The 25,002-nt window shown below is 46.9% G+C and overlaps 1 protein-coding gene across 1 annotated transcript; it reads right to left on the minus strand.

Annotated features, from left to right (window-relative positions):
- Nucleotides 1-10,464: 10,464 nt before the first annotated feature.
- NEXMIF (neurite extension and migration factor) lies at nt 10,465-22,412 on the minus strand. The gene is made up of 4 exons (XM_058847403.1): nt 22,337-22,412; nt 14,389-18,691; nt 13,503-13,633; nt 10,465-13,464 (listed from the first exon to the last, which is right to left on the minus strand). The coding sequence occupies exons 1-4, from the start codon at nt 22,410-22,412 to the stop codon at nt 13,421-13,423; spliced, it is 4,554 nt and encodes a 1,517-aa protein (XP_058703386.1). The 3' UTR covers nt 10,465-13,420.
- Between the last annotated feature and the right edge of the window lie 2,590 nt (nt 22,413-25,002).

A 25,002-nucleotide genomic window follows, 5' to 3' on the forward strand; every position in this document is an offset into this window, starting at 1 on the left:
TTTCAAATAATCCCAGGACTGGCTGAAATTAATGCTGGAAGAAATTCAGAGAAAGGGGGGAGAATCATGTCAAAGAGCCTGGGACTTGGGAAGACATTTCTGGGTGAGCTGTAATCAGGCCCATCCTATGACATCCCTTTAGCAGTGCCATTTAATTACTCCTTTACAGACAGGGTTTGATGTATGTGTGCTGTAGCAGGGACATCCAGAACATGAAAGAAAAGTGTGGCATTTACTGAAGGCTTTTCAAAGATCAGTGGAGCTCCTTGTCCCTTGTTAGAGCAACGAGAAGCTGAGCAGAGTGACAAAACTGCCTGTCCAAGGGCAGCCACCAAAGCACGAGCAGAGACAATTACAGGCTATGGCAATTTTCAGCTTCTCCCTCAAAAACACTTTATTTTGTTACACATCTTTGATTTTCTGTCTCCTGGACCTGGAGATCACCATCCTCATTTAAGTTTACCCTGCAGTGAGCTCATCTGCTTCAACGGGACAGGACACATGAGAACCATGAAGGGTGAACATCCAACAGGAGCTGGAGGAATGGTTACCAAAGGAGCTGGGCATGATATGCTGGGAGGCAAAATTTCAGGCATGGGGGGCCAGGGAGATACCTGGCTTCTTCCTTTGGGCCAAGACTGGAGTCAGAAAGTCTCTCCCTGCCCACTTGGAGCAGCCTTAACCTCTTGCATTGATTTGCTACATTATTGTTTTCTTGTTCTAAAATTAAATCATTTGCAGTGCCATAATACTTATCAGAGTATAAATGCTAGTCTTACTAATAGTTAAGTGATAAAGCCCCATTTTTTCCCAGCTAGATGAATGATCATTACATTCTTCAAATCTACTCTTATTTTTGTTTAATTGCTTCTGATGCCTTTGGTAGTGTTGAGTGACAGGGTCTGCTCTCCATCCTTGGAGGCTGCTGGGGGAACTCAGCAATGTTCTCATCTCTACAAGAGGAGATAATTGATCCTAAAAAACCTGGTGGTTTTATTTGGGGCAGAAAGAATGAGGAGAGTATCCATCAGAAGAGTTTTCCATGCAAAGATTCATGGTACAACCCTATGTTAGCCCTACAAAGACCATAAGATCTGTATCATATTCATCATGTCCATATGTTTTCATCGAATTGTTCTTAGAGTGCAATTCATCATTCCCTTGAGTCCTGCATCAAATATGCCATGCTGCAAAAGGATGAAATGAAGCCAAACCACAGGGATCATGTGTTACTTTGCTCTGTGCTCATGCCAGGGAAATAAAAGACTTCCATCACTGGGATTCAACTGCTAAAACCCAGGAACTTCTGTCCCTCTGTACAGAATAATGAATTTCAGCATCATCCTTCATCTTTCATCCTTCAACCAAGAACATGGCCTGTGTGATGTCCAGGGCAGTCCAGGAAATGGCACATTTCCTTTTTTTGTGCTGGAATCGTGACCTGATTCATAACTGTAGCCTTAAAATTAAACTGGTGATTGCTCCCAGCTTGGCCACCCAGCCACTGTTCTCCTTACCCAGCACGAGTCCCCACCTCAGCATGTTCCCTGTAGGATTGCAGACTTCACTCACTTGGCAATAATTGAGAGATCTGCACCTTGCTGTTCTCAAATCCCAACCTTAATGTCAAACAACCTTGGCCAGAGCTGTGCAGTGACTGTCTCGCTCACACCAGGAGCTCCATGGAGCTCTTGGATTCAGTAAGAGTGACTTTTCAGCTCTTGGTTTCCATCATCTTGGTGTCATAACCCCAGCAGAGACTGGAAGCATCTCAGAGGGGTCCTGCCAGGCACCCACCTTGGAACAGAGCCAGGGCAGAGCAGGTGCCTCTGGATCCAAGCCCAGGATCCAGACCATGTCCTCAAGGGACTTGGGGTGATGCTAAATCCCTCTGGGCACAGGGACAACTCCAGGCACTGCTGGACAGGTTCCCCTCACTGAACACCACACCAGGGGCTCATTTCAGCAAGAAAGATCCTAAATAGTCTCCACAGCCAATGCCAGCACTTTGCAGTGTTATCAGATGGGAGATGAAGGAGGGATACATTCCTTGAAAATAATCCTCCTGGTGGTAAATAATGTGATTAAGCAGGCTGCCTAATTCTGCCCCTCAGTATTAAACTGCCCTGTTTATCCCCTGTCCCTGCCCTGGCCTGTGTCCCCTCCTCTGCAGCAGGGGCTGGTGTCACATAGCCCTGTTTTAGCAGCTGCCTGCTGTCAAAATGTGCCCTTATCTCTCAGACTGCAGTTTGTGCTCAGTCTCTTTATTTCTCTTCATGTAATCATCAGACATTTCTGCGTTTTGTCGTGATAAATACCAGACTGTTGAATCTCTGGGGCTGCCAAGAATTGCATCTCAACATAGCACAAATAGAGCTGCTATTTTTTTCTTTCATTCCTTCCTTTAGTTTAACATTTACTCCTGCTATTGTTGTCCTTAGAAGGATAAAGAGGGCTGCATCTCACTAGCCAGTTGCTCCAAATACATTAGATTAAAGATTAAATAACAGGATAACCGAAGGCTATGAAGACTATATTAATATATTATATTGAGATAGTCAAGCAAAGATGTGATAATGTGCTATTCATTATACAGGTACGCCAGTGCTCACTACAGGATAAAATTAGATTGACTCATCTGCAGGTCATGTACCTTCTACAGCTCAGAACTGGCAGAGCTTTGCTTCTGTCTGTGCTGAGACAGGAGCACGTCAGTCTCAGCCCTGCCTGGGTGTCTGTGCTCACACCACACTGCACAGTACAAGCCATGAAGGATCCTGGTCACCACAGCCTCGGCATCACAGCTCAGAACATTATTCCCATTCCCACTCTTTAAATGCCATAGGTTTCTCTTCCCCCTGCCTGAAGGGAAGATGTGCAAAGAGATCCTGGTGCTGGGTGTCACCCTGAAGTGGTGATGCTGAGAGGCAAACTCAGCTCACACAGTCACTGCCAGGCTGAACTTGCAGCAACTGTTTTCCTGGATATCCACATCCCAGCTTCCAGCCACCCTTCTTGAGGCACGACTGCCACACACCTGAGCTGTAAAACGCCTCTTGCTTCTGAGAGTATTAAGTACTTTTCTCTCAGCGAGTGGATTTGCTGTCTGGAACTGCCTTTATCGCCACTCACCCCTATTATTACTTCTATTAAAAGGTTGGAAGCCTAATACTGCATAATCATGTATTCTGAGATCTCAGAATGAAATCTGAGGGTAAAGAAAAAAGAGGTGCAGGTATAGACATAAAGTAGAAGCATCTCTTGTGCTTCTTGTGGAAAACAAAGAGATGCAAGATGTAAAATTCCACAGAAACTCACTTGTGTTTGTTAAAGAGATCTCTGAGAGCCTGCACTGTCATTTTGGCTGCCTGGGTTATCTCCCTGGGTGACTCATGTGCAGGAAATGCTCTCAGATGGGTGCCCTGTAGGTGTATCAGCTGGCTGGTCTCTCTGGATAACAATCACTTCCCCTTCTGCATTTTAAGATGGCTCAATATATAAATTTTAAAAGAAAAACCCAGTTAGAGGAGTTGTGATACCTTAAAGATAAAAACATTTATCCATGTCAAGATAGTGAACTCCATCCCACCCAAAACCAGCACACTGGGATGGGGAAGGCTCTTCAGTGACAGCAAATGCTACTGGAGAAACAGAAACCCAGACACTTGTTTTGCATTCAACTTGCTGGAGCTTGATATTTTTGGAATCCTCTTTTTTAATTTTTTCTTTTTTTTTTTTTTTTCCCCTCAATTAGATTAAATTTGTCACAGAGTTCAAAAGTTATGGAAATGGTCCAAAAACCAGGCTGGTGATGCAATTGCAGAAACTCTCTTTTCTTAGCAAATCAACTTAAATCTCCTAATGACTGGAGAAATGATGCCACAGCCCATTAGTTGGTGGCCACTTACATTCTGAGGTCGCTGTCACTGATGAGAGGGAGAGGATGGCTGAATCCTTCCTTTCTCATAATTAAAGCTCATGAGCTGGAGACTCATTTCTGAGGTGCTCCTTTCTATTGATCTGTGATGCCACTTTAGAGATTCTAACTAATAATATTAGATTTTCATCAACTCAGATTTGGCTGTGGATGTTCCTTTCGGCTGAAAGAACTGAGTTAACTGCCTCTTGCCTTTTTCCTATTTATATTTTAACTGCATTGTGTGAGAATAATGTAACACCTTCATTCAGACAGAATTAGTCACTGACTTTATGTTGAAATCTTCAGCTTGTAGTAATCTCACCCACATTCAGCCAAGCAGGTAAGCACATACTGAAGTCTACAATTAAAATCCTTAATTAAATCCTTAAATTAAGCACATACTTAAATGCTTTGCTAAAGAGGGATATAATCTCCAACATGCTCAAGATAAAGTGTATGTTTAAGTGCTTTATCGAACCAGTGCTTTTGCTGCAGCACAAAGTACATTTGCCAAGCAAAAGCTACTCCTATAGGTGTAATTCCATAAAAACTGGGGGATGAAGGAGCCTGTGGGCATTTATCAACATAAACCACATGGCACCTGTCCTGACAGATCCCACCTGGAATGTTGGGAGGTGTGAGAAACCTCAGGGATGGGATGTTGCCAGTGGATCAGCTGAGCTGGAGCTGGACTGTTCTGGAGAAAGGATAGGCCCAGCTTGGATGGCTGCTGGGGTCTGCATGGCTGAGATTTTGGACAGTTTTGGGCTCTGTGCTGACTTTGGGGAAATTAAATATATTTCTAAGTTTGAAATATATTTAAGAGAAGCACTTATGAATACCCCAGACAAAGAAATTCCCATTTTGTCCCCTACTGTCCTCCTTGCAGGAAGAGACACAAATACACCCACAATTTAAGTCATTACCTGACACATTCTAGAGGCTCCAGCCTGCCAATGCTGCAGGCGATGTTTAAAACTATCCTGTGGAATTATCTGCAAAATTCTGTTGCTGCTTTGGGATGTGGTGAAGGCCACTAAGCAACCCCAGAGACACTGAGAAAAGGCTGGTATCACCCAGGGCAGGTTTGTCCCCAGCCAAACTCTCCCCAGAGACAGCAAGCAGCTCCCACTGGCAGGATAAAGAAGTGATATTAAATTACATCCCAATTAAAATCTGATTCTGCCTTCGCTCTCAAGGAGAAGCCACGGGGCCGTGCACAGACATGGATGATGGTTCATCCAGAAGTTACAAGTGTTTTAATTATATGTGCTTTTCTATAATATAAATACAGTAGATAAACACAACTCCATTTAACAGGTCCTTTCTGTAGCATTACTCTGGTGGGTGAAGGCTCTGCTTGTTTAATCAAATGTGGTTTTGGTACCACTCACACCGAACACGGACCAGCCAGCTTGGGCTTGTGTCAGCACTTGGGAAAGCACAAGATTGAACAGGGTCCCCAAAATGAGTTTTTGAGCAACATAACCCTGATTACAGAGAAAACGTGCAATAACAGCTCAGGGAAACAGCAGCCTTCTAGTTTCTTCCAAACCCCATCTAACCTGGCCTTGAACACTTCCAGGGATGGGGCATCCACAGCTTCTCTGGGAAAACCTGCGCCAGGGCCTCACCACCCTCAGGGTAAAAAATTTCTTCTCTACATTTAGTCTGAATCTACCTTCTTCCAGTTAAAACCATCGCCTCAACTCCTGTGGCAACAGGACCTGCTAAAAAGTCTCTCCTCAAGACTTGCACCAAGGAGCTGGAACTATTTCCAGCCCCTGGGTCACAGGATTGATCCCACCTAGGACAGACCTGATGGTTTTGGTGGCTGTCGGCTTGGCCCAGCCCTCTGTGGGAGCTTCTAGTGCCAGACTGAGCTCAGCCCTTCTCAAAGCTGAGCTGCTGATGGGCTTCCCTGGACCATGGCCCCACTCCAGCCCTGCCCTGCTCTGGGCTCCCGGCACTGGGATCCACACAACCACTGGAAGCACTGAAATCCCTCCCATGCCCCATTTTACTCATCCAAAACCCCTGTGTGAACACAGGCAGCTTGTAAAGCTACCAGCTCTGCTTTTGGGGATTATTTCCCAGTCTCCTGCCATGGGATCCAGTTGCTGAACACAGTGTTCATGTCCTGCTTTCTGCTGGCAGGGCTGAATTAATGCCTCCCTCCTTCATTGCTCCTATCAAGTGCTAAATAAAAGGAACTCCAGTTTTAAAACAACTAAGTTTTATTCCTTTTCCACAAGAAAATGAAGACAGTGGCATTTCACTGCATTCAGCTGCTCCTTCCCAGGAAAAGGCCAGGCTGGGAATGTGCTGGGACACCACTGTGACACCGCTCAAGGACACCCAGGGGCTGGGAAGAGGCTCCACTCCCTCTGGGCAAGCCCAGCCCCAGCTCTGCACCCACCAAAGGCAAAGTCTGAACTCTGAGTTGAAGTTCCCATTTCTTAATTAAAAGCAGCCCCTTTACAGTATCAGTGATCCAAACCTTTTTTCCCACTTTTCCCCATCCACAGCCGCACCTCCATGCCTGATGTGCTTCACATTAATGAGCATCAGCCCAATTAGGCAGGGCCTGGGGTGCCCTGGGAGGGCACAGATCCTCATCTGTAGCAGCGATTTGGTTAAAGAAACGATTCCTATTATTCAATAAATGGCAGTTTTAATTTCTTCTTCATACATGATCTTAAAATGAGATTTTAAATTTTTTTATTTATTCCATAAACAATATAACAAAACTCAGCAAGTTAACAATATGACGTTTTCACCATACAGAGTCAGTCACAAATATTTAAAACCTTTGCAACAAGAACAACAAAACCCAAAATATTACAAGAATAATTTACAAGAGGATCTATAAAACAGCAAAGCGCTCACAAATTTTCCAGTTTCCTTTACACAATATCACTACACTCTTTCACAACATTTCTTTTTATTACAAAATTCCCAACAAAAGTTTAATTTTTTTCTTTGTATTTTGGTTTTTAAAACCAGAAACTCTTAAGTATACATCCTTTTATTAACACCCGAAGGTGCAAAAAAAGGGAAACCTCACACATACAAACACTTCACAGCACTTTTCTAAGAAAAATATACACTTACAAAATATTTTACAAATTGGCACACTTAAAAATATACAAGATTTTGTAGGCGTCTTAGAGTGATCCTTAAGAATTATACTTCAATTGACTCTACAGAATATTTATAAAGCTTATTCTAAAAGAAAAAAGGCAAATCATTTCCAAACATGTTAAAATTGCAGTGTAAAATGTGGAACAGAAATGGATATGTTACATTCATAAAAAGGGCCATTTAATAGTTCTTAAATGCTCAAGGGGGGGAATAAAAGTTTTCTTTAGCACCATAAAACAGGAGCAACTTCCTAACGAGGTGCCTCTAGTTCTATGGAAGGGAACTCAAGGAGCAGTACATTCACATCTCTGGAGGCAGCAGTCGAAGCGCCCGGCCGGCGCCGGGGCAGCGGAACAGAGCAGCTCCTTGGATTTCTACCCTGCTTCCCACCGGGAGTAAGAGACAAAAGGAGTTTCACTGGTACCTTGGTTTTGTGTGTGTGTGGTTTAGTCTAGGTTAAAGTCTTCCCTTTGTGCTTTAGAAATGGACGTCTGTCTGTCTGTCTGTCTGTCTAGCTAGCGAAGGGTAGTGAAAAGACCAATTTTATTTCTCGTTTCCTTTTGCACCAAGTGTTTAAAGGCTCAGTAAACGTGTCTGGCAACCCAAGCGTCCTGCGAGATGGAGGGAATCCTCCTGCTTCAGATCCCAATTCCCTTAGATGGCTGTTACTCCACTGTCATTAGTGTCACTTGTTTACCTGAGAAACAGATTTGAAAAGCCTTGCTTCTACCACAGACATTGTACTTGGTTTATTTTATACATTTTTCTTTTTTTTTTCTTTTTTTTTTTTCTTTTTTTTGCATTATTTCACACGCTGAAGAGATAAAGAGGCACATTCTCCAACAGATGTCAGCGGTTTGAACCATGCAACCTCCACTGGACCCCCTGGGAGCCGCACAGGCAAAGTCCAACACACCGAGTCGAGAAAGTAAAGACTGAGGGCCTGATCGTGCACCAACCCAAGTCCATGCACCTGATCCTCTTCCCACTTACACTGACTTCAAGGGAGTTTTTCTTGGGACTGGCTGGGAAAGCACTTGGGGCACGGGAGCCCCTGGGGAGCGAGCTCCCACCTAAGTGCTTCGCTAGATTGGGAGCTTAGGGAAAGAACATGGTCCACCAGCTAAAAGGATGACTACGCTTAAAACATCTTTATTTTGGTTCCTGGTTTGTTTGAAATGCTGAAAAAATTGACAGCGATCCTGATTTTTTAGCAAACAGTGCAGCAATGGTTTCTCCAAGCAATCACTAGCCAGCCTTGGCTTCTCCTCTCTGAGCCAACCCAGCCTCAGCAGGACAGCACAGCATGGCAAGGACACCCCTGTGGCTGCCTCTGACCTCCTCCTCCTCCTCCCAAAATGCCTGGCTACCTCTGGTCCACAAGTCAATGTTCTCAAGATGTTTTTCAAAAACATCCACCCTCCTATGCTCAAAAAAAAGAAAAAAAAAAAAAGAAAAAAAAGAAAAGCAAGATGTAAACCTGGTAAGATTTATTTTGTAATAAAAACCCTAAAGGTTTCTATTGGATCCCCATCACTGATATTTTTCTATTTACAAAACTCTAAATGCAATCTATGGCCGTGGGCTGAGTTGCTGAAGGATTCCTTTCTGCAGGACATCTCTCCCATTCCTGTGCCATGGGAGACCTGTGCTCCTGTGGCAGAGCAGTGAGTACCACCTTGCCCTGTGTAATTCTCCTCTCAGATGGATTTTACGACCTTTGGAAGTGGCCAGTCCCTGCTTTCTAAAGCCAGTGCCAATTCTAAGTCACCCAGACCGTGGTGACAATGCGGCTCAGCAGCACTGCTGGTACCATCCTGCACTGGAGCAGGAGTGAAAAGAGATGAAGTGGTAAAGACATTTCAAGGGATGCTGCAGAATAAACATCTTTTATGTGGCTTGGCTTCATCGCTCCCAAGAGCCAAACAAGCTCCCAGAGCCCAAGGAGAAGATGCAAGAGGAGGATGGAAGTTGTGTTGGGACTGGGCAAGAGGATGGGCCGAGGTGGCGGCCAGCACAAGCAGGGGCAGGGACGGGTGGGACCCACATCTCACAGCTGTGAACAGTGCCATGAAAAACAAAAATGCAAATGGAGGACAAGAGCTTGTATGGTGAGGGATGAGGCAAAGGTGGGAAGTGAAAACCTTGAGGTAGTGATAGGCAGATGGAGATGAATCCTAGGAAAGTAAAGTGCCTGCTCTTCAAGGAGTTAATCAATAGGATCCCCTGGGAAACTGCCCTCAGGGACAAGGGAGCAGAACAGAGCTGGCAGATCTTTCAGGATGCTTTTCATAGAGAGCAAGAGCTCTCAATCCCCAGGTGTAAGAAATCAGGCAAGGAAGGCAAGAGATTGGCATGGCTGAGTTGGGACCTGCTGGTCAGGCTGAAGGGCAAGAGGAGATGCACAGGCAGCAGGAGCATAGACAGTATCCTGGGAAGATACTGGGATGCTGTCAGGTCATTCAGGGATGGGGTGAGGAAGGCCAAGGTGCAGATGGAGCTGAACATGACAAGAGACATAAAGAATAACATGGGCCTCTACAAGTGTGGCAGCGTGAAAAGGAAGGGTCAAAACAGGTGTGACACAATTGCCAGTCTGGTCATAATAAATTAGAAGGTTGAGGCAACCTCTCTTTCCATCTCCCTTGAGTGGTGGAACCACAGGACAGGGATTAGAGGAGCGAAGTCCCTCCCAATGTAAGAGAAAATCAAGTTTGTGACCACCTGAGGAACCTGAACATACCTAAGACTATGGAACCTGATGAGATGCATCCCAGAGCCCAGAGGAAACTCGCTGATGGAGTTGCCAAGTCACTCTCCACAGTATGTGAAAATCCTGGCAGTCAGGTGGTCTTGGATGACTGGGAAAACTAAAACATTGAACCACTGCCCTGTCAGCCTCCCTTCTGTGCCTGGACCAGACCCTCACAGAAACTCTGCTGGGGCTCACAGAGGACAGGGAGGTGACTCAGGCCAGCCAGCACAGCTGTACCAAGGGCACGTTCTGCCTGGCCAGCCCCGTGGCCTTCTAGGAGGGAGTGACTGCATCCATGGACAAGGGAAGGGCTCCAGGTGCCACTTGTCTGGATTTCTGTAAAGCCTTTGACACAGTCCCCCACAACGCCTTTCTAAACTGGAGAGACAGATTTGAAGGATGGACTGTTCAGCAGATGAGGAATTGGTTGGACAGTCAGAGGGTAGTGGTCAACAGACTGTCCAGGAGGACATCAGTGGTGGGTGCTGTCCCTCAGGGGTCAGTACTGGGACCAGGACTGTGGAGTATCTTCACCACTGATGAGGACACTGGGTTCGAGTGTCAGCAGGTTTGCAGATGTCACCAAACTCAGAGGTGAGGTTAACACGCCTGAGGGACAGAGTGACATCCACAGGGACATGGACAAGCTCGAGAAGTGGGCCCAGGGGAACCTCCTAAGGTTCAACAAGGCCAAATGTGATGTGCTGCACCTGGGATGGGGCCATCCCTGGGATCCACAGGCTGGGGAATGATGGGATTTAGAGCAGCCCTGCCGAGAAGGACTTGAGAAATTTTTTATGAGGGTGGTGAAACACTGGCACAGGTTGTCCAGAGAGATGGTGGCTGTCCCATCCCTGGAAACATTCAAGGTCAGGTTGGACAGGGCTCTGAGCAACCTGGTCTAGTAGAAGATGTCCCTGCTTTTTGCAGGAGAATTGGACTAGATGGCCTTCAAAGCTCCCTTCCCACCCAAATACTCTATAAAGATCAAAAGGGAGGAGGGCAAATGGTTGGCTCAAGGCAATTCCTGAATTTTGGGGTCAAGCAGCAGAGCGATGACCTTTTCAGACACAGGGAAAGGCCAGTGCCGCACCATGAGGGGCCCAGGCTCTTTAACATCTCCCCAGCTCTGGATTTTTGGAGGACATGGGATGACCACCAAAGCTGTCAACAACTGGAATGGTAGAAGGACTGAAGGAGAGCAACAAGGCAGCTGGAATTTGTGATCAACACCGTTCTGAAACACCCAGCTGGGTATTCATGGATAAAACAGTCGATATGTTTTATGCCTGATCTTCATGCCCTATTGCACATTCCTCAAATGCAATAAAGTATTGCTAACCCATCCAGTACAAGGGGTTTTATTACGAGTCCCATACTCATAATGTTAAGCATAAGGAGCACAGTGCAGGCCAGGTGAAATGTGCTTTCAAATGATGGTTCTGGGTCAGAAAGAAGGTCTGTGCCACATCCCAGCCCTGGGCCTGACCTGTCTGTGTAAGAGCAGCAGCCAGAACATCCAGAGACGGAAGCTGCCAGCCCCTCTCCTGCAGCACATGGGGGGAATGCTGAAAAACTGGGATATGCCAACACCACAGCAGTGTTTGGAGCTTGTAGTATCTGATGAGCCTATGAAGAGAAAAGAGAGCTGCTGGGGAAGCGGGGAGAGCGTGGTGGCTGCAGGGCAGCCCAGAGCCCAGGGATGGAGCCCTACCACAGCTCTTGCCTCCAGAGTAAATCCTGAGCATCTTCTGGATCTCCCTTCTGGAGCCAGAGCTGGGGTGGGACGCTGCATGCCATGGGGCACCAGGGACCACTCTCATCCAGAGCAACTCACTCGGGGCAATGCCAGCGTTTATTCCATGGAAAAATGAACTTACAGCATGTTTTTTATAATTACTTTTTTTTTTTTTTCCAGAGTTCGTCCTTTCATCTGTTAAATAAAACACAACGCAACTACCGAGCTGTTCTCTCTGGGATCGCAGAGCCGAGCTAAGCTGCACCCCAAGATCTGTAAGAGCTGAAAACACAATTCTAAACTAACACTCTGCATCTCCACTTTGATTTTAAGTGATTGCTCTGCTTTTCTGCTGAATTAACTTAAACCAATTCTGCTGCTTTGCCTGGAGCGTGGGTGGAAAAAAACTGACTTGGGAGGAAACCTGAGCCCAGTCCTGCCCTCTGTGTGACACCACGTCTACGCCTGTGGCCGTATCAGCAATGTGATCTGTCCACTGCTAGAAAGGCTCCTCTTCCTCACCGCCTGCTATTGCATAAGGTGTCCGAGCCTCGCATCCCTCTGCTCCCAATCGCTCCCAGGGCTCTTGCATATCAAGGTTTTTCATGAGAAATCAGCAGCGAAACGCACAGGCTCTCAGTTGCACAAGGAAAATAGATCTTTGTTGGGTTCGTTATTCTCGTGGAGGGCGAGGGTGTGGTGAGGAGGGTTACAAATAAGGCCTTTTGAGAATACATTTAGCATTCAATACTTAACGCTGTCTTAAAGTCCAGTCATGATCCGGCCCTGATCGGTGAGATCACAAATAGCTCCGTTGGTTGTATTTGTTTCATGAACGGAATCAAAGAAAAGGTTTGGAGTTGTATTTTAAATGAATGACTCTGCTTTTGAAAGTTCAAACTATATTGGCATCGCAAGGTTAGACACGGAGGAAACACCAAAGCTATGATGGGAGAGCGCTTCTGACAGGCTCTGCATCGAAAATGTTTAAGAAACTATTCAAAGGAAAAGTAAATAGCACTCAATGTATGAAATGTATTAGTTCTGTTTTTATACCTATTTCAGAATTTATCCCAGGTTCTTATAAAATATATAAAACTGAGATACAAAGAATTAGCAATGTAACTTTGCATTTCAAATGATCTTCAGCTACAGGTTTTGCTTTAAGAAAACAGACACTTGAAAAGCAGCTGTTCTGTAGTCTCTAGATGCAGACACTTGAGTTCCTGGCAAACTTACCGTCAGTGGTTTTCTGAACTCCTCCACCATTGCAACTCTCTCCTATAATGAAACTCAACATTTCACCGTTAAGTTTTTCTGCTCGTGGTTTCAAAGAGAGGACGTTACCATTTCCCAGCATCGGTTTCAAAGTTCCTTTTTTTCTTTTTTTTTTCCCCCTTTTTTTTTTACCTTTTTCTCTTTTTTTTTTCTTTTTTTTTTTTTTTTTTCCCTTTATGAGCTTTAAACCACAGGGTGAATCCATGAAATGAGGTAAGTAAATTTGGCACACTTTTAGTCATGTCCATAAAACTTTTGGTAAGTTGTATCAGTGAACAATATTGTTTTTCATTGTGAGTTACAGGTGCTTTCGAAGGGGGGTGGTTAGTACTTAACAACTGGAATGTTTCTAGTAAAACCAAAAGGCATAGCTGCAGAAAACACTCACAACCCAATGTTGATAGAGAAGTAAAAATATATACAATACAGTCACTTGTTCATAGTTTGGCACAATTTTTTGTTGTTGTGGGTAATAGTGCATAAACTACTGTACAACAGTATGACTTTTAAAACAGTCTTTCACAGAGAATACCAGATTAGGTTTGCTTTCAAATAATAAATTTCCCACAATTTCAAACTCTTCATTTCAGCACTTACATTTCAACAGACCACAAGGCAGATTTCGAAAAGGAACCGATGGGGGAAAAAAAAGAAAAAACAACCGAAAAAAGAAAAAAATAAAAAAGGGTAAGAAAAGAACCAAACATCAACCGTCTTTCTAGAAAAGGGAGTCTCTTCTTCAAATACAGGAAAACCCAAAAATGCTGTTTCTGCTTTAAGAAGAATGGAGTCTGATTCCCTGCAGGAAAAAATCAAACATTTGATGCCATCTTAGTTAGCTCGTCTGGAGTCACCACGACGGAGCGAACGTGCTAAAGGCGGGCGGGTAGAGAAGATGCAGCTTTAGATGATGCAGGTTAGGAGACACAACAGCAGAGGGGGCCAGAAAGCACTCAAAAATTGCCACGTGAAGCTCAATTAGGAACGAGTTCTCATTTGCAAAGTAAACAGCCTTTAAGTTTTGAGATCTTGGCTTTTGGATGCAGAACCTCTTTTTTTTTTTTTTGTGGTTTATTTTTTACAAAATGTTCCAAAAAAAAAAAAAAGTCTTTCCTCGTCAAAATCATTAAAAAGAGTGTGTAATCATGGGTTTTTTTGTTGTTTTTTTGTATTTTTTTTTAGTTTCTGTTTTTGTTTCCCCCCCCAATAAATAAGTAATTAAAAACTGAAGAAGCCAAACAGCAGAAAAGAGTAGCCTTGTTAGTTTTTTTAACCCCAGCCAAGCCAGAAAATTGGTCATTCTTTTAGGTAGCTTGCAAGTCAGAAGTACTTTCATGCATTTAAAAATAATAATTAAAAAAACCAAACAAACAAAAAAAAGAAACCAACCCCAAAACCAAAACCAACCAAAACTGTAAAAGGGGAATGTCTTTTTTTTTTTGTTTTTTTTTTTCATGCAAACTTTTGCTTTCAGGAAGGAAAAACTGAGGAACAGCGGGCCTAGCAGGTGGGAGGGAGGTTAGGGGCATTCCAGCCAGTTTGGTGCAGCATTACCTCAGTTTCTCAAAAGCAGCTGTCACAGGTGGGTCCTTGTGGGGCTGTTCGCGGTCCGTCCGCTTGATTTTACAGTTCTCATCCCTCAGTGATTTTGAACTGGATTTATGACGGTAGAGTTTTTTATGGGTAGGTCCATTATTGCCTAAAGTGCTCAGGTTACTATAGTTTTTATCAAAAAAGGGAGTGTGAATGTCCGTGGTGAACCCGGTGGAGCAGTTGGGGCGACCGGGGTCGCAGGTCACGCCTTTGCTGTTTTTGCTTGAGCCCTTGTTGTTTGACTTGTGGTTCTTCGCTGCCCCCGGCGAGCCACCATTCGCCTTCTTCTTTGACTCTTGGGACGTCCCTGCCAAAATTTTAAGAGTTTTCAGTTTCAGGCTGTTGGACTCCGGTGACCGGAATATGTCTGGAACGCTGTTGTGGCCGACAGGCCCCCACAAGGGCTCAATGGAGGCCATCATAAACCTCTGGACGTCGGCCATTCCCGACGCGATGTTGGACAGGATGTTGGAAGGTTCCTCAAACTCCCTCTGGTCGTCGTCCAGGAGGCTGGTGGCGTTGCCCAGGCTGGCCTCCGACCAGCCCGTGCCCCCCTCTTTTCCCAGTGCCCACTCTCCAGAGAGCCCATTGTGCTTGCCCAGCTTCACCCCTGCTGGGCTGCAGTGCTGAGTGCCCTCAGCCACGCCCTTGGTGGCCGTGGCCACGGTGCCCAGCTGAGTGACCGCCCTGCCACCAACGGCCAGAGCCTTCTCGCCGTTGACTCCTGCTGCATTTTTCCCTTTCCTGGTGGATTTGGGTGCCTGCCTGGAGTTTTTCCCTTGCGGCTTATCGGTTCCTTTGTTGGTTTTGGGTGATTTTTTCCGGGTGGCTTTCTGGGAAGAGCTTTGGTTTGTACCCACATTCTTGCTGGATGAACTTTTCCTCTTCGATTTTGACACTTTGCTATTGGTGCTAATTTGACCAGATGGCTCATTAAATGTTGACAAGCATGGACTCTTTTCGAGAAGGCTGACAGAATCTTCATCGTTGAACATATGGAACTGGAACTGGTGATTATTTAAAGCAAACCCATTATCTGCCTGATCCTCGGTCTGCAGGACCCCACAGTTCCACTTGACCTTCTCGGAGCTGTTAAGGGAGGCCTGGGGGCTCTCCTGAAAGCCCTTCAGGGTGCCCAGAGGCTTGGCATCGGAGCCAGCTATCTGTGGGGACAGGTTGGGAGTGTCTGGAGGGGACATCTCCGAAAGCGACGACTGGCGGAACCTATCAGGCGTGAAGTTGGAAATGTCTAAAAGGTCCGTGGACTCCTTCAAAGGGGTGATTTCATCTATGCTCTGCTGGATCACTAGCTTGGGACTGCAGTGGGCCAAGAAATCATCATTAATATCATCCTCGCCGTCCTTTTCACAAGACTTTAAACTTAAAGAACTGTAATTGCTAGAACTAACTGACAATGAACCCACTGAATCAAAACTAATGAGCCTGCCATCATCCGTACTGAGTGTACCTCGTTGGAAATGAAAGCGCCCCTCTCCATTATTGAAATGACATGACTGATAAGAATCATCAGACTGCACTTGTTGGCTATCCGGCATGTAATTTTTTTGGTATAGCAATTTGCCGCTATTCAGATTGACTTGAGTGTATCCAGAGGCGGGGAGGCCGTCCGTGCCCGGGGCAAACTCGCTCGGCATTCCGGCCGCCTCCGGCATGTCCCCGGGGAAGTCCTGGCGCTCGCTGCCCTTGCTGGCCGGCCACATGCTGCCGAAGCCGCCCTGCTCCATCTCCAAGTGGCCGGGCGACTGCTGCAGCTCCGACTCGGAGGGCGGGGAGAGCACGCAGCTCTGCGCCGGCTGCAGGGACGGGAAGGGCTTTTCCGGTGGGACGATGCTGGGGAGCGGGTGCTGCTGCTGCTGCTGCTGCTGCTGCTGCTGCTGCTGCTGCTGCTCGGAGGGGTGCTGGGCGAAGTATGGGATACCGGTGTTGCTCGACAGATCCGAAGCATCTAACAACGTCTGCAGATACCCTCCGGGGATCAGGGGTACATTGGTGGTGATATTAGCAGATGGCAGAGGCTTGTCTGAAGAGGAGGTGGATGGTAGGAAAGGAGAATTTTTAGCAACCTTATCCTCGTGGCACTCTGGGAGATGGGAGCTGTCTGAAGCACAGGGGCTGTTTTCGTCCTTCAGACGCGCTGCAGAGTCCTGGTTTTCCAGTGCTGGGGAGTCCTCTGCCGTACTGGTGGCAGCTTTGATCTTCTTGCACTTCAACCTGGCTTCACTTTTGAATTTGATTCTGCGGAGCACTTTCCGCTCCGTCCCCTTGTGCTCCCGCTCCTGCGGTTTGCATTTCACGGCGATGCCCGCGATGTCATGGACGTGTAATCCGTTGGCACAGCTGGGGGTGGCGATGGCTAACGCCGGCAGCCCTTTCAGGCCCACGTCCTCCTTACTGCTGCAAGGCTGCTTGTGATCAGAGGAGCAAGAGCCCAGCTTGTTCACTGATTGCTCGATGGCTTTAATTCTTTGAATCCGGTGCCTGTTTGCTAGCTTGCATTTTCGCTTCCGTGGGTGAGGGAGGAACGAAGCATCTGAGCCGTTAAGATAGAAATTCTGCTTGTGGTAGAGAGACGATCTGAGCAAATCCAGCCGGCTCTGCTGCCTCTCCTGCCAGAAGCCCTTCAGTGGGGCCAGCTTCTTGTATTTGCTGAGCAGCTCCTCGTTCAGAGTAACAGTTGTCTCGTTGGCATCCACTTTGCTGAGCTTCACCAGCATATGCTTCTCCCCTTTAAACCTGTTAATGATGATGTACTTGATGATCACGGGGGGCTCCTTGCGAGAGACTTTTCGCCGTTTCTTGGGGCACCACTCGTCGTCGTCCTCCTCCTTGGGCCCATCAGGGAGCCACTCCTTCTTGTCCAGGATCTTCTCGTTCTCGATGGAGTCCACATCGTACAGGTAGTCGTCGCTGTATCGCACTTTCCTCTTCGCCCGCAGCCCGTAGTTCTGCTGGATGAAGGAGCCGGAGTGGTCCCGGGCCAGGTACCGGCTGCAGTCCTTGATGTCCCGCAGCACGTCGTAGGAGGACTCCGTGCAAGTGCTGTCGTCGCTGAACTCCCCGGAGTCCTCCGTGGAATTCACCGAGTCCAAGAAGTGGCTCCTCTTGGAGCCCACGTACTGCACCATCTCTGTGCTGTTGCAAGATTTATTTAAGGCAGCTTTCTCCTCCTCCTCACCGTCCTCTTCCTCGCCGTCCTCCTCCTCCTCCCCCCAGATGATGCCTTCCTCGGATTTGAATTGAGAAGGGTCGGTGGCACCGCTGGGCCCCCTTTTCAGGGTGCTCCTGCTGTCCCTTTTGGTGCAGTTGCTGAACACGCTGGGGAAGAAGTTGAACTGGGCGTCCTCTTGTAGGGCGGTGGTCTTCTCCCGCACATTGTCCTGGAAGGATTCGTATCTAATCTTTAGGGAGCAGACATCACTTCCCAAGGTGGAATCGTCATCATCGAACATGTAATTGTCCACGTCTTCCTCAGAAAACAGATTTACAGAAAGCTCATTTTTGGAGCAGAGGTCAAGCAGCTCAATTTTACTTTCACTAATGAAAGATTCAAAATAGCCCCATTCCTGGTTGGGATTTGTTAGCAAAGGTTCCTCACCATTGCATTTGTCTAATAGTAATCCCTCGTAATAATTTTTCTGAGTGGGGTCCTCTGAATCACTGTCAGATTTTTCTGCATCTCTTTTGTCCGCTGCCCTCGATTTATGCATAGGGAAGCTTAAAAGCTGGTCTGAAAGCAGTTGATCCCCATATCTCATGGTTTCTCCTGTGCTCATGCAGTGAATCCCTATATCAGAGACCGAACAGGTGTCATAATCCCTATTTATATCCCCCACTTTCAAGCTTATTCCCGGCTCCGCATCAATGCCGTCCTTGGATTCAATAAAGCAGCCCAGACAGGTCCGGCTCGGCTGCATCAGGCAGTCTCCCGTCAGCGCCGACATCCCCCCGGGCTCCATCATGGTGAAAGGAGCCTTCTCGCAGTCGCCCGGCAGCGACCAGGAGCTCATGCCCTTGGTCACGCAGGACGTGAGGGAGATGGCGTGGGCGGAGGAGTCGTCCGAGGCGTGCTCGGGGACATCCGTGAGGCGCAGCGGCGACTGGGGGCTCAGCAGGCAGGGCTTCTTGGCCGTCAGGGCGCGGTGGCACGCGGGGCCCTCCTTGGGAGCCGCGCTCAGCACCGGGAACGGTGCCGCGGCCTCGGCGGCGCTGCAGGGCCTCTCATCGCCGTCCAGGGCGTGCGACTCTGCGGGGACGGAGGAAAGAAGAGAAAGAGAGAGGGGTTACCACCCTTGTAGGTCTCAGGCTCACCACCCCGCCTCCCCTTCTCCCTTGGTGGTGACTTTTCCCAAGTGCTCCTTTGGGAAGCCCTTCCCAGCAATCCTTCCCTCCTGGATCCAGTTAACGTGGTGATGTGCGTGGAAGGCAGAGGAAAACACGCTGCTCCCTGCAGCCAGCTGGAAGAGGTACAAGAGCACGTTTAAAACACGCAGCCCATCCGCTCTTCCCTCCTCATATCCATACGGTTACCTGGAAACCGCCTCTCAAACCTCACAATGTTTAGAAAAAAAACAAAACAAGCTTAATAAAAATGTTCTCATTAACACTGAAAAAAATTAACAGGAAAATAAGATTCTTAAAGGAACAAAGCAGCCCCCCTGCAGGGTCTGAGCTTGCACACACCTGAGCTGCTTTACTGCTCCGGAGTCAGGAAGTGACGGCTGATTTTAAAAACCCAGCGGTCTTTTTGTCACTGTCCACACCAAGGGAAGGCAGAAGATAACACAGAGTTTAAAGCAATTATTGTTAGAATTATTGTGGGGTTTGCCATTCTTCCCTAATCGCTAAAAATGCCTTTTTAGTCATGTAAGGATTTTTTAACCTAAGGATTTTTTTTTTTTTTAGTTTTACCTCGTTGCGCTTCTTTTATGGCAGAATAAAGTTATGAATGTACTTTTATCTGACTCCTGGCTCAACGGACGGTATGACCCTTGAAATTTAAATACGATGTCTTTTCATCCATGAACACGCTCTGATATCTCTGTATTAAAAAAAAATATATTCCAATGAGTGCATTCATCCCAGCCAGAGAGCTCTGCCGACTCGGAGCCTGGTGCTTTTGTCATGGCTCAGGTCTTTCCTTTTTGGTGGCTCCACTGAAGGCAGAGGGGCGAGAGCTGAAGCTTTCCAAGGAGGGACAAGGGCTTTAAAACACAACTGGAGCACCAGGATGTGGCATTAAATGGGGCATGCAAATGGATTTATTTGGCTGCTGCGACCCTCACAAGTGCTCTTATTCCAAACTGAGAGGAAAGTGAGTCTCCTGCATCCTTGGGAAGGGGAGATTTGTGCAGGCACAGCTACCAGCAGCACGATGGAAAACCCCCCAGGTGGGAAGGATGGAAAGGAACTGGATTCTATGGAAGGACTGGAACGCCTGCCTGTGCCAAGCAGGAGGTCAAAACCGCCCCGTAATTTCATCCCAACCACTCCCATCAGTTTTGTGCTACAGGGGCCTTGGGTGTGGAGCCATCAGTGAAGTCTGAACAAAGCACAAACTGCAGCTGGAGCCTCGCAGCGCTCCCAGGACTTTAAACCTTTCCCCAAAGACTCTCTAGCTCCAGCCAGAAGTGCAATGCAATGCCTGTCATCGTCTTCAACATGAACAACTTGGAAAAGGCCAGACTGGCTTGCTTGAAAAGGGTTAAAAATAGGAAATAAATAAAAAAGCTGATTTTTGAGTCCCTCCCACCAGTCTTCAGATCAGAAATGCAGAGGTGGTATCTTTTTCCTTAAGCACCAAAACAAATTAACCAGTGCAGTTCCACTTCAGAAGTAAAATAAAATAAAAATCAGCTTGGAGCTGACAGGAAGCATGGAAAATTTGAGGATAAAAGAAGAATGTCTGTGAATACTGTAAGACTCAAAGAAGGGGGAGGCAGAAAGCTGAAATTCAATCTCAAAAGCTGCATTCAATAGGCAAAGCTGCTATTATATAAAATATACTGTCTCTGGGCGTTCCTTTAGGTTTATACTTGTGTGAGTGAACGTAACTCTTGTGAAATACAAATGCCAAAACCTGATTTTCTGGGGCTCCGTATCAGCCTAAAATCAGGCCTGTGTTCAACTGATGCTCCAAGGGAATACACTTCACACAGAAAATGCTGGAGAAGCAAAACCACTCTTCCCAGTTTCACTCAGCATCCACCCAACAACACATGGGCAAGGGGAGGTGGCAGCTCCAGAGCTTCGTGCTGGCTCCTGGCCTTGGATTCAGCAGCAACTCCCACACACCAGTGTTCAAACTGAAAGTTTAAATTGACATGGGGAAGGAATTCTTGGCTCTGAGGGTGGGCAGGCCCTGGTCCAGGTTGCCCAGAGAAGCTGTGGCTGCCCCTGGATCCCTGGGAGTGTCCAAGGTTGGATGGAGCTTGAAGCAACCTGGGATAGGGGAAAGTGTCCATGCCCGTGGCAGGGAGTGGCACTGGATGGGCTTTAAGGTCTCTTCTAACCTAAAGCACTCTACAGTGTTATGTCTACTTAAAGCACTTTTTAAGCCCTCTTTAATTGAATTCCATGGAAGTGGTACGAGGTTCTAAAAATCCCCTCCTTACTAATCAGGGCAGGGCAGATTTTGTTGTCCACTGGATCAGAAAAAGGGACCATGGCTACAAAATCCCTTTGCAGCTCCAGCAGCTGCAGCTTTACCCTGTGTAGTCAGGAAGGAGATGGGCTGACAGGGACAGACACCTCCCAAATCACATCCCAGGGGCAAGTGTGAGCACCTGCCACCAGCACGAGCTGTGGGGTCCTCATGGGCACCCACGTGGCTGGAGCTGCTCCAGGGTTTTGGTAAAGAACTTTTGTCTCTACCACCTTGTTTAGAGCTGACAGAAAGTTCTGAACATATGTCAGTGGACCAAGTCCTTGATATCTAACAGGATCAAATGTATATATAAATAAAATCAATCAATCAATCTATCTATCTATCTATCTATCTATCTATCTATCTATCTATCTACCTACCTCAAGATTTATGGGCCAATACAAAATGTAAAAAGCCATGAAATTAAACATGAAAGACATTGAAGAATGAAAGCATCAGGCTCTTCCTCCCCTCTGAATTTACTGTGGCCAGAGATTACAGTCCAAATGACCTCAGAAAATGCTCAGAGGCTTATTTATTTCAATCAGGGTTTCAGACAGCTGAGCACTGTTACTCCTAATTAGCTATTCTGAAAGCAAATATAGGATCAATGAAATAGATACAGACAAAGTTGGGCATTTTGGGAAGCAGCTGCAAGGGGCTGATCCTTCCCTACCCATGTTGGTGGCTCCCAGGAACATGACCTGTCTGTGCAGAAAAGGGATTACAGGGTAGGGAATCCCATGTGCTGGGTGATGGGACACAGGCAAGAACGAGCTCACAAATCCAACCTTCTCTTCCCACTAATCCTGCCTTCTTTCTCCTACCTAATCTCTAATTTTCCCCCAGTTTGTAGGGACTAAGTATCCTTCAGCCAAATTTTGCTAATGGGATCATAATGCTAAGAGAGGGAGATATTCCCAACAGATAGAGGAGCTACAAAGTCCTGGATGACTTTTTTTTCCCCCAGGAAACCAAACAAAAATCTCTAATTCAAGCTGCATGTGCACATAAACATTTCCAGCCATGCCCATGCACAGGTAAAAGCAGTTCTTGTTAAGGCCTAAAGAGGTGTAGATTTATGGCTGGAATGATTCCTGTGCAGAAAACACCCATTTACTCCCCTGCTCCACATTGCAGAGATACCCACAAACTGCTGATATTAAATGCACAAAAGGAATTAGGAAAATAAGTTGGCTTCCAAGTTGTCGCTGCTCCCTCATGTACCATAATTAAGTTCCTTACCATTTTCTTTCACCCCATTAATCAGGATAGTTTCTTGGTCTTCTGAGGCACAATCCTGCTCTTGTTGGTCATCCATCAATTTAACCTCTTTCTGTTCACTCCATGCCCCACTGCATCTGGCCAACCTGCACATTTCCAGAAACACAACCACAGTCAGTCCAATCCCCAGGATCAGCTCAAGAAACCGTGAATAAAAAATAACAACAATAAAACACCCCCACACAGCCTCATGCGCTGCCTGCATCCTCCTTAAGAGGACAAATCCAATTTATTTAGGCTCTCAGCCTGTCACTTTTCCACTCCAAAAGCTATGTCCCCATGTTATTTTCAGCAAGGTGAAAATGTTGTGTATCAGCATTTCCTTCCCCAAAGTCCTGCTTTGGGAGGTGGGGAGGTGCTCAGCACCTCTGCAGGACCCTCCACATCACCCAAAGTTGCTGTGCAAAGGCACGTTATTCATGGCCAGCCAGGAAAGCCCATCCATCTCCAGATGGAGCAGTGAAGAGATGAAGGAGTGGATTCATCCCAATTTATCAACAGCAACTCTACGATGGAGCTGGAAAAAAATACAGATACTGGAGTGACAGCTGCTCAGCCTCACTGTCAGCCATTGCCCTCCCAAGCACTGGCAGGTACGAAAAACTTCCCCAAAAAGCAGTTTTTTTGTGGAGAAGTATCTCCAGTCTCACTGTTTACCACGAGAGCTCCATCCTTGGAAGCCTCATTCCCCAGACCCCTGAGACTGTCCCCACTGGGTGAAGTTCCATCTCCAGTGGGTGATGAGCAGCCCAGGCTTGGTGGGGCTTCACCAGAGCAAAGAACCTGAGATGAGGACCCAGCTCAGATCTCCTTTCCTCCACTGAGGTCCCCCCACCCTCCAAAGCCACCACCTACCCACGGAGAGGGAGCAGGAGCAACAGAGCCATGTGGCTGAGACCCAGGCATGGGTGGCACTGGAGAATCCTCATCAGTGCTCCTGACTGCCAGAATTTCACTTCTTTGACTGCAAGTTCAAGTCAAAATCTATTTTATGCCCTTCTGGCAACTCAAACTCAGTTTTTTTCTCTCTCACAGAACGGGTACTAGATTGCAGCATCGGTTTAGGTGTTTTTCTGGGTTTGGGGTTTTTTTTTTTTAGTTTGGCTTTTTACTCTTCACATCAACATTTGTCAGTGTCTGCTGTTCCCACAGCACTCACTGCCCTGGGGTTCAGCAGCCAAACTTCATTCATATTCAGATTTGCAGTGGAGTCCTCTTAATTAACGTGAAATCTTTACAACCGCCTCAGTAAGTGAAACCTTCACCCAACTTAAAGATGTTGTGACACCGAGAGGAAGATAAGAATAACAAGCATCAGTAACTCCATTCCTTTGCATATTTAGAGGAATATTTAACTAACCCCGAGAGTTTTCCTTTGATGCAAATCCCCATCTCAGAGCTCTCCAACGCCAGCCGGTTTGCTGTGGTAAGACCCCTCTCCTGCCAGCACCCTCCCCACAGCCTGAGCTCCCTCCGTGGCCTTTCATCGCTGACATGTTGGAGCAGGAGAGACTCCAAAAGCCAGAGCAGAGATCAGAGTTATTTTTCCATGAAGGAGATTAATGTCTGAGTGTGGAAGGTGCTCTGCAGCTGCCACTGACAGGCTACAGCTTCGCGCCTCCTTGATGGCATCTCCTGCCTGTTAAATGTGCCTTAATTAATAGAAGTGTTAATAAATTAAGTTTTTTAGAATATCTCTTCATGAAAATATTAATAAAATATCATCAGCCTCGGGAGAAGCAGAGTGGTCTCAGGAGAGCAGAGAATCACCACTGGCTCCACACAAGGGCCAGTGTGGCTGCTGGGGACGGGGCTGAGGTGTCACAGAATGGTTTGGGTAGGAAGGGACATTAAAGCCCATCCAGGGCCACCTTCCACTAGCCCAGGTTCCTCCAAACCCTGTCCATGAGGGAGGAGTCCATCTTCCCTCGATTCTCATGGATACTCGAGGGCCAACATCATGGAGAGAGCAGGGAGCACACAGGGGGGGTGAGCCATGAGCACACAGGCAGCCAAGCAAACAGGCCAAAGGGAGAATTTACAGACCTTTAATCTTGTAGGATTTTGGATTTTTGGGATGTGTGTGCACAAGGGGGAAGGAACCACACCAGGGATGTTCCCAGTGGATGAGATCCAAATTCTGAAGAAGACAATGAAGACAATGAAATGCAACAATAAAGGGGATGTGCTTGGGGACAACTCTTTTCCTCAACTGCAGCGACCCAGAGAGCAGAGCTGAGCTCCAGAAACCAGCTGGAAAGAACTGAGAAGGGTCCAGGTGGGGGATCTTCTCACAGGGTCAGACAGAGATGAAGTACAAATGGGACAGACAATCCAAGTTTGCTGAGACCTGCTGAAGAAGGGGACCTTTGGGACCAGTGTGACCAGGAAAGGTGAGACCCCAAAAGGGATGGGGACAAACAGCAACAACTGGGAAAGAAAAGCTGAGCAAGGAGCAGGACGTGAGGCAGAAGAGGAAGGAACAGAAAGCTGGGGGTAACAAAGAAGAGAAGAACAGCTGAGTCCCAGACAAGAAAAATGAAACCAGGAGAGGTCTGAGGGATAAAGGCAGTGCACAGAGGATACACTGGGTACCAGGAGGGCACAGAACACAAGAGTCACCTGCA

Source organism: Poecile atricapillus, chromosome 12 (genome assembly GCF_030490865.1).
Source record: "Poecile atricapillus isolate bPoeAtr1 chromosome 12, bPoeAtr1.hap1, whole genome shotgun sequence".
Taxonomy (NCBI): Eukaryota; Metazoa; Chordata; class Aves; order Passeriformes; family Paridae; genus Poecile; species Poecile atricapillus.

Coding starts and splice junctions, on each gene's coding strand:
- NEXMIF (XM_058847403.1), bottom strand. CDS start 22,412: ATGGATGACCAACAAGAGCAGGATTGTGCCTCAGAAGACCAAGAAACT. Junction 18,692..22,336: donor TAATGGGGTGAAAGAAAATG/GTAAGGAACTTA, acceptor CCGTCCCCGCAG/AGTCGCACGCCCTGGACGGC. Junction 13,634..14,388: donor GCTGCTTTTGAGAAACTGAG/GTAATGCTGCAC, acceptor TTTTTCCTGCAG/GGAATCAGACTCCATTCTTC.